This window comes from Lacerta agilis, chromosome 14, assembly GCF_009819535.1.
Source record: "Lacerta agilis isolate rLacAgi1 chromosome 14, rLacAgi1.pri, whole genome shotgun sequence".
In the NCBI taxonomy this organism is placed as follows: domain Eukaryota; kingdom Metazoa; phylum Chordata; class Lepidosauria; order Squamata; family Lacertidae; genus Lacerta; species Lacerta agilis.
In genome coordinates, this window is record NC_046325.1 from 5,527,412 (window position 1) to 5,538,025 (window position 10,614).

Genomic DNA, 10,614 nt, shown 5'->3' on the forward strand with positions numbered 1-10,614 from the left:
TGTGGTGTAGTGGTTAAGAGCGGCAGACTCGTAATCTGGGGAACCGGGTTCGTGTCTCCGCTCCTCCACATGCAGCTGCTGGGTGACCTTGGGCTAGTCACACTTCTCTGAAGTCTCTCAGCCCCACTCACCTCACAGAGTGTTTGTTGTGGGGGAGGAAGGGAAAGGAGAATGTTAGCCGCTTTGAGACTCCTTCGGGTAGTGAAAAGCGGGATATCAAATCCAAACTCTTCTTCTACTTCTTCATTATGAGTAATGTTTTTTGGTAATATGAACAATTGTTGGATTGTGATATGATAAAAATGTAAACTGAATAATAATAATAATAATAATAATAATAATAATAAGATGTACGGAGAAAAAACAAAAAACAAAACCGTCCTCTTGCCCAGGGGCACACTTACGTCTTCCTGTTGTGGCCCTGGCTCTTTGCCCCAGGCGATGAGGGGCTTTGCATCTCCCGTTCCGGGCTTCCCCGCCAGGCGGGGTCTGTCGCACATGGCGCACAGGACCGTGGCCGGCTCGTTCTCGAAGGTGCACGACTGGCACGCCCAGCGCCCCCGTGCCAGCTGCCCCAAGCTGGCCAGCTCGTCCTCGGGCGACGGGTTCAGGGGCGTCTTGCAGCCGCGGGGCCTGTCGCAGGCCACGCACAGGACCGAGCGGGCGTCGTTGTTCGTGCGGCACGCGGCACAGCACCAAGGGAGCCGCTGGGTGGTCAGGCTGTGCCAGGGCGGCATCAGGGGCTCTGTCGGAGGCCTCAGGGACGCGGCGTCAGAGGTCAGCAGGGTCACGCTAAAAAGAGAGCGGAAACCAAGAGAAGCGCTGGTCAGCGGCGAACGAAGCATATGCTGCGAACCGCCCAGATGGAGGCCGGCCTGCAAATTAAAAAATGATCCAAGGAATCGCCTCAGGGGATGGCGCCGTTTTCTGTTTTGCCCTCAGGAGGGGGGGGGGGACAAAATGCCTTAGGCCAGCCCTGTAAGCTATCAATGCAATTTGTTCCTTTTGAGTCAGCGTAGTTGAGGAGAAAGTCTTCCAGAATCTTCTTATACCTGAAGGAGTGTCTCCACCCGCATTATTCAGCCCGGACACTGAGGTCCAGCGCTGAGGGCCTTCTGGCGGTTCCTTCCCTGCGAGAAGTGAGGTTACAGGGAACCAGGCAGAGGGCCTTCTCGGTGGTGGCGCCCGCCCTGTGGAACGCCCTCCCTTCAGATGTCAAGGAAATAAACAACTATCTGACTTTTAGAAGACACCTGAAGGCAGCCCTGTTTGGGAAGTTTTTAATGTTTGATGTTTTATCGTGTTTTGGGAGCCGCAGAGAGTGGCTGGGGAAACCAAGTCTGATGGGTGGAGTATGAATATATTATTATTATTATTATTATTATTATTATTATTATTATTATTATTATTATAATATTTCATAGTTCAGCTCATCTGTGGGCAAATTCCCACATGGGAATAAGGTAAAGGTAAAGGCAAATGTCCCCTGGACAGCCTGTTCCAGTTCTGCTTAAAGTATTTATTGAAGACTTAATATGACAACTACTGTTGTCTAAGGAAAACAAGGTAAAACTGAAGACACAGAATCGTTCCTTCTCTCTGCTCTTTAGCCATGTGGCCAGAGGAACAGCCTCACCTCGCCTTCAGAGCATATCTAATAAAGAAGCCTGTTGCCAAGGGAACCCTGCATGATGCTGGGAGAAATCTTGTTTTCCTGGGCAAAACTATTCAAGTTTCATTTCAAGGCTTTTTTTCGACTACATGCGCACATTCTTCAGGAATGGGCATTGACGGGACCCAGACGACCACATCTTCTAAGCCAAACGGCACCTTTTGGGAGCGGACTATTTGCTACAGTTTCAGAACCGTGAGGGAAACGATCGAGGGTTGCCCTTCTTACGATGTTTCTGCCCGCCAGAAATAAAACGGCTACTAGAAACGAAAAAGCACGAAGAGACTTTTAGGACACCCTGACACACCACCGCCGAAATATCCCTCCATCTTTTTTTGGGGGGGGGGGGGAGAGAGAATACCATTTCCTCCTCTTGAAGTGAGCAGAACAGAGGCAGGGAATGTCCACCCTGAGCAAAAAAAAAACCATCCCGCGAAAAGGGGCCAAATCGTTTGCCTTTGTGAACGCGGCTTGGGGTGGGGGCAGAAAGATTGAAAGGCGGACGCAGAGTCAAAGCGGGGGTCCATTGTGCTAACCTGGGTGCAGGGGGGCTACGCCAAGCTTTCTCCTTCATGGGCACCCGGCAGTGATGGGTCCGCGAGGGGTGCTTGTGGAAGAGGAGGTCGCAGTCTGGGCACAGGGACTGGGCGCAAGCAGGGCAATGCAGCAACGGGGGCTCCAAACCACACAGCAGGCAGGATTCTGGGGGCAGGTAACCTGGGTGGGAGGGGGGGAGAGAGAAAATCAGGAACGCCCCTCTGTCTTTTTGGCCAAGAATACCTGAATTTTGCAGCCTAAGTAAACTACCCCCCCAAAAAAAAACCCAATCGGTATATATGCCTGCACAATCTGCTATACCTCTACTAGACCTGAGGAGGAGGAGACAAAGATGGCTGAAGCCCCATTTCACACGGCCGATGCTTCTCTCTACAGAGACGAGCTCTAGAAACATGCCTATTACAGTGGAACCTCAATTGTTGAACGTAATCTGTTCCAGAAGACTGTCCAACTTCCGAAACGTTCAACAACCGAGGCTCAATGGGCGGTCGGCGAATTCCATTGAGAAAATGGAGAAACAGGATTCTTGCCGCAGCAGTTGTATATAGAAATACCATATTTTTCGCTCCATAGGGCACACCGGACCATAGGGCGCACCTCGTTTTTAGAGGAGGAAACAAGAAAAAAAATTTTTTTCTGGTTTTCCTCCTCTAAAAGCCCTGTTTTTTTGAGGATCAGCTAAAAGTTTTGCAGCTTTTTATTGCAAAGGGGAAAGCCCTGTTTTTTTGAGGATCAACTAAAGGTTTTGCAGCTTTTTTGCAAAGGGAAAAGCCCTGGTTTTTTGAGGATCAGGTAAAAGTTTTGCAGCTTTTTTTGCAAAGGGAAAAGCCCTGGTTTTCTGAGGATCAGCTAAAGGTTTTGCAGCTTTTTTTGCAAAGGGGGAAAAGCAAAGAGTAAAAGCCCCGTTTTTATGGGGTTCAACTCACATTTCTGCAGCTTCTAAAGGAAAGGGAGCCTTTTCTACAGTTTCCAGACAGATAATCTAATCAGCCAGTCACATGTCGCTGGGGAAACAAACAACCTCCCTCTGCAGCACATTCAACAAAGGAGGCCTGGGCAAGAGGGCGGGGCCAAAGGGAGCCGGGACTCTTATCTCTCTCCCGATCTCTTGCTGATCAGCTGCTGAGCGGGGTCCTTTCAACACCCCCTTTTCTCTTTGTAAAATAAAAAGCATGATCCTCTTTTGGCCCCTGGGCAATTCAGCTCCAGGGACCACCATTCGCTCCATAAGACACACAGATATTTCCCCTTACTTTTTAGGAGGAAAAAGGTGCATCTTACGGAATGAAAAATATGGTAACTTCTCATCCTGTTTATTTATTTCCTCTTCCATTATCCCCAGTAAGAAGGATTCTGGATTTTTCTTTATATTGTATTTCAAAATCTTTTTTATTTCTTCAAAAACCTGATTCCAGAAATTTCTAATTTCTCCACAATGCCACCACATATGCATGAAAGTCCCCACTTCCTTTCGGCATTTCCAGCAAAGATTATCTTTTGTTTTGTACATTTTATGTATTTTACTCGGAGTTATGTACCACTTGTAGAACATTTTGATCATATTTTCTCTAATCCCTTCAGCAGCCATGAACTTCTAAGATTCCTTCCATAGTTTTCCCCATTTTTCTAAATTTATCGTTTTCCCGCAAGTCCCTTATTGGAAGAAACAAGAAGTGCTGAAAATTAAAGAATGTCAAGAGAAAGTATTTAGCTATATAGATCTAGCTAAATTAACAGATTCGATAAGAAGAAGCAGCAACCAAAAATTTCAGGAAAGTTGGGAAAAATTTGGCGATTATATGAAAAAAACAATGCCCCACATTGAAGTCTTGGATCTATTTCTGAATATTCCGTATTGAAAAAGGTGATAAAATAGTGGTGATAGGTGAAATAAAGGATAGAGTATAGGAATAAGAGATTTAACAAAGTTAAAATTAAGGAAAATCTTAATAACCCGGGAGGATGACAAACGGAAGCCAATTGGTTGGTGTGGAGTATTTGATATGTGTTGAATGTTTTTTTTTTTTTTTACAGATATATAGAATAGGTTAAAAGAAACAAATATGTGATAAAAGCGATAAATTAGTTGAAGTACTGATAAATGCTAAGTTTCGTATGTTTGTTTGATTTGTTCTGATATGTTTTGATATGTTTTGATTTGCCTTTTTTTTGTTTGACGGTTTTGTATGTTTTAATTCAGAATTTCAATAAAGATTTTTTTTAAAAAGAGAAAATGGAGAGACATGCCTAGGAAGCCCTCGAAAATGGAAGCATTCACTTCCGGTTTTCGGCGTTTGGGTTCCAAATTGTTCGGCTTCTGAGACAATTCGGAAAAAACCGAGGATCCACTGTGTTCTTCTTCTGTTAACATCTCGAATGCCAGGTTTTCAGGACGCTAAAGAACCTGCAACTACCGGTACTCATTCCACCTGCCGATTTCACGCTTTTGCTTTTCGTTTTAAAAACTGTTGTCATAGGATCATAGAATCGTAGAGTTGGAAGGGACCCCGAGGGTCATCCAGTCCAACCCCCTGCAGTGCAGGAATCTCAACGAAAGCATCCAAGACAGACGGCCATCCAACCTCTGCTTAAAAACCTTCAAGGAAGGAGAGTACACAACCTGGAAGAACGTTGCACTGTTGGAATAGCTCTTATTGTCAGAAAGTTCTTCCCGATGTTTCGTCACAAGCTCATTTCTTGTAACTTGAAGCCATCGGTTCGAGTCCTACCCTCCAGAGCAGGATAGGACTCGAACCCATGGCAGGGGCATGACCATCTTCTCTGTTCCATGCACGTTATAAAACGAAAACTACTTTACAGAACAAAGAGAGATTGTGAACCAAATTCATGCACGGCAGAACAAACACGTCAATGCCCGACAGGCGGGTATTCAACTGGAAAAGCCCCGTGCTATTTCCACCGCCAACCCCTTGGTACCCCTTTACCTGTGGGCGATAATGTTGAAACGGCGCGTGGCGGTATCGCTTCTTGAACGGGGAAGGCGTCTGCGATTAGGCCGGCCTGGGAGAAAGAAAAGGACATTGTGCCATCGTGACCTCAAGGACACAACGTAATGCGTTCCACCTGCAGCCGCCTTTGAGAAAAGCTGGGAAGCTGTCGCGAGTGCGAAACTCGGGCACCCACCTCCCGACGGGAGTGCAGGCGGGAGTAGCAGGAGGGCCTGGTAAGGCGTCATCTCTCCCCCACACCTTGTGGATCAAATAGTCTTTGGATAGAGAAAAATATCCCCTGTCCTGGTTGGGGAATTACGGTTTGAGACCCATCGGCTCCCACCACCTGGCTTGGGTGTTAAAGGTAAAAGTAAAGGGACCCCTGACCATTAGGTCCAGTCGCGGACGACTCTGGGGTTGCGGCGCTCATCTCGCTTTGCTGGCCGAGGGAGCCGGCGTACAGCTTCCAGGTCATGTGGCCAGCATGACTGAGCCGCTTCTGGTGAACCACAGCAGCGCACGGAAACGTCATTTACCTTCCCGCCGGAGTGGTACCTATTTATCTACTTGCACTTTGACGTGCTTTCAAACTGCTAGGTGGGCAGGAGCTGGGACCGAGCAACGGGAGCTCACCCGTCGCGGGGATTCGAACCTCCGACCTTCTGATCGGCAAGCCCTGGGCTCTGTGGTTTAACCCACAGCGCCACCCGCATCCCTGGCTGGGGTGTTAGGGGATGGGTATTTTGTCCACCTTTGGTCCCCCCCCCCCATTGTACTCATCTCTCACCTGTGGCTCCTAGAAGCTGTCAGCCTGCAACAGTGGCCACATCCCGGGAACAGGATTAGGCCAAGTTAATCTGAGGATTGCTGTCAGAACCACAGCAGAGGGAATCTCTCTCTCAATATCTCTCTCTCTCTCTCTCTCTCTCTCTCTCTCTCTCTCTCACACACACACACACACACATGGTTCTGAGGAAGCCAGTGGGGCTGGGGTGGCCCCACAGCATCATTAACGCCCATCTGAAACTCAAATGGATGAAAACACAAAGATATTTTCAGCTCCCTCTCTGCTAGCTAAGCTCCTGGGACTTTATGCCTGGCTCTGTCCCCTCACTTACTCACCTGTAAGCTGTCCCCGCCCTGCAATAGTTCCTGCAGCACCAGAGGATTGGGGTGGTTGTCCTAAAAAGGGGGGGGGGAAAGAACCATGAGGGTATGTGGAGTGTTGAATTTATAATAATAATGATAATGATAATAATGATAATATTCATTCATTCATTCATTCATTCATACCCAACCCATCTGACTGTGTTTCCCCAGCCACTCTGGGCGGCTCCCACAACAGAATATTAAAAACACGATAAAACCTCAAACATTAAAAGCTTCCCTAAACAGACCATACCGAAATAAGGAGATTCAGTTCAGCCCTTAACACCATGACATCCACCGTGATGGAGGCCACATGAGGGGTATCTGGCTCCAACAGATGCTCCGGGAAGCAAAGTCCGTCCGTCTGTTCCTCTGAATATCCGTAGAGGCGAAGGACGTCTCGCCCACCCTGCCAGGAACGTGGGACACACAATAAATGGGCTGGGGTGACAAGAGGAGGAGGGGGTCAGCTGGGACACAGCTTAGCTCGGCCTCTGCTAGGAACAGGGCCTTATCTGTGTGGGCCCCCTTCTCAATGGAATATCTTTCACCAGGCTCATGCTATTAGTAGTAAAAATGAAAGAAAGAAAGAAAGAAAGAAAGAAAGAAAGAAAGAAAGAAAAGAAAGAAACTCAAAAGGATATAAGAGCAGGGATGAGACTAGTGATTGAGCCCGGTGCTGAAAAAATACCAAAGGAAGGGGTGAGCAGACAGGTAAGGAATGCTTCTCTCACCTGGATGGTGTCCACTGTGTCCCGGAAAACGGGATTGTTGAACTTGACGGTCCTCCAGAAGCGGGGCTTGTGTGGGTTCAACAGGTTGCGCCCATATTTCTCCAAGATGTTCAGGGCAGTGGAGATGGTGCGAAGGTCCTTTTGAGGCTGGGGGAAGGGTTCGGAAATTTGGCGGCGTCTCTTTGCACGTGCGTACATAAACCCCAATCTCCAAATCGCACGAGGCTGTACTAAGCTCTTCTAAGAATCCCCTTCCTTTGCGGTTTTCGTTTGCTCTGCTGTGACCCTTCCAGACCCCAGTTGGCGGCACCATCTCTCAAGCGTTCAGAGGGATCACGGTGCATTCACACCAACCTTACACATATCATGAACTTTACCTCTTATCTTAGGGACTAGAACCTTGTTCCTGGGGCGTCTTTTTAAATAAACAGTGGAGACCTTTAGGATTCCGAGGCAGGAACTATTCAATTCTGCATCTGTACGAATGATAAATGCAGTGACCCAGCCCAGCTACCAGCCTAAATCCCACCACCCCAAAACAAAGCTCGATCCTCACTTCTACATAACGACTAGTTTCGCCGATGCACCTAGAAAAGGGCTTGTTTCCTTTCCACACACCCCCTTCCTTGTGTGGAAGCCGCATTACAGGCAGATATTCCACAGGTTAAGGTCCCACCTGCCCATAGCATCAGAGCTCTTGCAGGGAGAGACACACACTAGTTTTGGCTTCCTCTTCTGAATCTCCATCCCCCCCCAAAAAATTTTTTAATTCCCCACCCCGGTTTTCCAGACCCCCCCCCCACCCCACCCTCACCATTGCACACACCCCCAACACTGTCCCCTTACCTGCCCCTGGGTATTGGCTTGTATAATGCCTTTAGCATCTATCTCCAGATATTTCTGGGCAGGGGAAAACGGCATCTCCAGCAGACGCTGTACAGTTTCCGGGTTCTGCTCTAAGGGATTCTCGATCAAAGCAGCTACAAGTTCGTCCCGGAGAGCCATGAAATTGCGCTCCACATCTCCCATGGCTGCTACCTAAGGAAGAGAAGGAGGAAATATGCAAGAGAAAAGAAAGATTCTCTCCTACGAAACCTGTTGGGTTCAACCAAGTACCGCATTTTTCGCTCCATAAGGCGCACCGGACCATAGGGCGCACCCCGTTTTTAAGAGGAGGAAACAGAGGAAAAATATTTTTCTGGTTTTCCTCCTCTAAATGCCCTGTTTTTTTAAGGATCAGCTAAAAGTTTGGCATCCTTTTTGCAAAGGGAAAAACCCTGTTTTTTTGAGGATCAGCTAAAAGTTTTGCAGCTTTTTTTGCAAAGGGGGAAAAGGAAAGAGGAAAAGCCCCGTTTTTATGGTGTTCAACTCACATTTCTGCAGCTTCTAAAGGAAAGGGAGCCTTTTCTACAGTTTCCAGACAAATAATCTAATCAGTCAGTCACATGTCGCTGGGGAAACAAACAACCTCCCTCTCCAGAACATTCAACAATGGAGGCCTGGGCAAGGGGGTGGGGCTGAAAGGGAGCCGGGACTCTTATCTCTCTCCCGATCTCTTGCTGATCAGCTGCTGAGGGGGGTCCTTTCAACACCCCCTTTTCTCTTTGTAAAATAAAAAGCATGATCCTCTTTTGGCCCCTGGGAAATTCGGTTCCAGGGACCACCATTCGCTCCATAAGACACACAGATATTTCCTCTTACTCTATAGGAGGAAAAAAGTGTGTCTTATGGAGCGAAAAATGCGGTAATTTAAGCCCTCTAACAAACCAACAAAGGGCACCTCACTAACACCACACAACTAGAAGACAACCAGTGGAACATAATTACATGGATGGTGGAGCGAAAAATACGGTATTCCCTTCACCCACCAAATGGAAAAAGAACCTCAGATCAGGGCTAGGTAAAGGTAAAGGTAAAGGGACCCCTGACCGTTAGGTCCAGTCGCGGACGACTCTGACTCTTTAGGCCGGGGGAGCCAGCATTTGTCCACAGACTGTGAGAGTGTGTGAGCATTCAGGGTTAAAAGCTCAGCAGTAGCGGAAGCTTCCGGGTCATGTGGCCAGCATGACTAAGCTGCTTCTGGAGAACCAGAGCAGCGCACGGAAACGCCGTTTACCTTCCCGCTGGAGTGGTACCTATTTATCTACTTGCACTTTGACGTGCTTTCGAACTGCTAGGTGGGCAGGAGCAGGGACCGAAAAACGGGAGCTCACCCTGTCGCGGGGATTCGAACCGCCAACCTTCTGATCAGCAAGCCCTAGGCTCTGTGGTTTAACCCACAGCGCCACCCGCGTCCCCAGATCAGGGCTAAAATGTATTTATTTTTATTCACGCATGCATTACCAGACTCATATGGCAACTTTCCTTCAAGGAACTCAAGGCAGAGTTCATGGTGGGGAGAGGGGGAAATTTGTTTTGTCTTCACAACAGCCCTGAGAGGTAGGATAAGGCAGCGAGGAGGTGCCCTACCGAAGGTAAACATCATTGCTGAGCAGCAATTTGATCTAAGTCAAGCTCTCTATCCTACCAAAACAAAATAAAAAATAAATAAATCCTTCCAGTAGCACCTTAGAGACCAACTAAGTTTGTTCTTGGTATGAGCTTGCGCCGAAACCCAGAAGTAACCCGTTCCGTTACTTCCATGTTCGGCGCAGTGCGCAACCCGAAATCGCGCAACCTGAAGCGGCCGTAACCCGAGGTATGACTGTATAGTGAAGTTTTTAAAATGTTTAATGTTTTGTTATGTTTTTACATATGTGGGAAGACGCCCAGAGCAGCAACCCAGTCAGATGGTGGGGTACAAATAATAAAATTATTATTATTATTATTATTATTATTATGGAATATGACACCCCCATTTTCATCCGAAAATTGTTGGAGGGTATGCTTCCGATGCTACGATTTTGTGAAAAACCAGGGGGCGGCTCCTTGCCCTTCTTTAGAAGCTTGCAAATCGAAAGAAAAGAAAATGGGGGGGGGGCAGCCCTCCAACCCCCGTTTGCAAGCAGCCTTCCTCATGGTGTGCAAACTGACCCGGGAGAAAGTCCCTCCGATTTCAGTGGGGCAGGCTCAGAGGGTCATCGCGGGTGCAGGATCTCAGATTTGCGGGGTGGGAGGGTGGGGGGCTTTGCAGCTTTCACTTTTGCACAAGGGGGAAGCCTGACTTCCTCCCCAACCCGGGGAATAAAAGTTGCAAGCGGGGTTTGCTGGCTGGTTTCAAGGGGATCCTCCTGCCCCCTTTGAAAGTGGTGGGGGAGGAAAGTGTATGTGTTTGGGGGTGGGGAGGATCTTACCTTGTTTGGGGGCGGCTGGGGGGGGAGAGAGAGATGTCACTCACTTGTCATGCGAAACCCCAACAGCTGGTTGCAGAGGAGGAAGGATCGGAGGAGAGCAGGAAACGAGGCAGGGCTTGAAGGCAAAGGGAAGCCCAGCCCCGCCGAGAGGAGCCGAGGGGGACCCCAGGAGACCGGGAGGAAGAACTACAAGCTGCCTTTTCCAGGGATTGCAAAACCAAAAAAAAAAAAAAAGGGGGGGGGGAGAATAACCGGCG

At 48.3% G+C, this 10,614-nt stretch overlaps 1 protein-coding gene across 3 annotated transcripts in view; it reads right to left on the reverse strand.

The window, feature by feature from the left end:
• Positions 1-10,488, reverse strand: part of RNF31 (ring finger protein 31) — a 33,705-nt gene extending 23,217 nt beyond the window's left edge. For 2 of the 3 annotated variants that reach the window (XM_033169832.1, XM_033169830.1), the window contains exons 1-8: positions 10,402-10,488; positions 7,911-8,102; positions 7,065-7,211; positions 6,584-6,739; positions 6,304-6,363; positions 5,176-5,251; positions 2,209-2,389; positions 405-792 (exon numbers count right to left, since the gene is read on the reverse strand). In XM_033169832.1, coding sequence (XP_033025723.1) covers positions 405-792; positions 2,209-2,389; positions 5,176-5,251; positions 6,304-6,363; positions 6,584-6,739; positions 7,065-7,211; positions 7,911-8,093 — 1,191 coding nt within the window. In that variant the 5' untranslated portion in view covers positions 8,094-8,102; positions 10,402-10,488. The other variant, XM_033169831.1, reaches the window with a different exon arrangement.
• Positions 10,489-10,614: the final 126 nt, after the last annotated feature.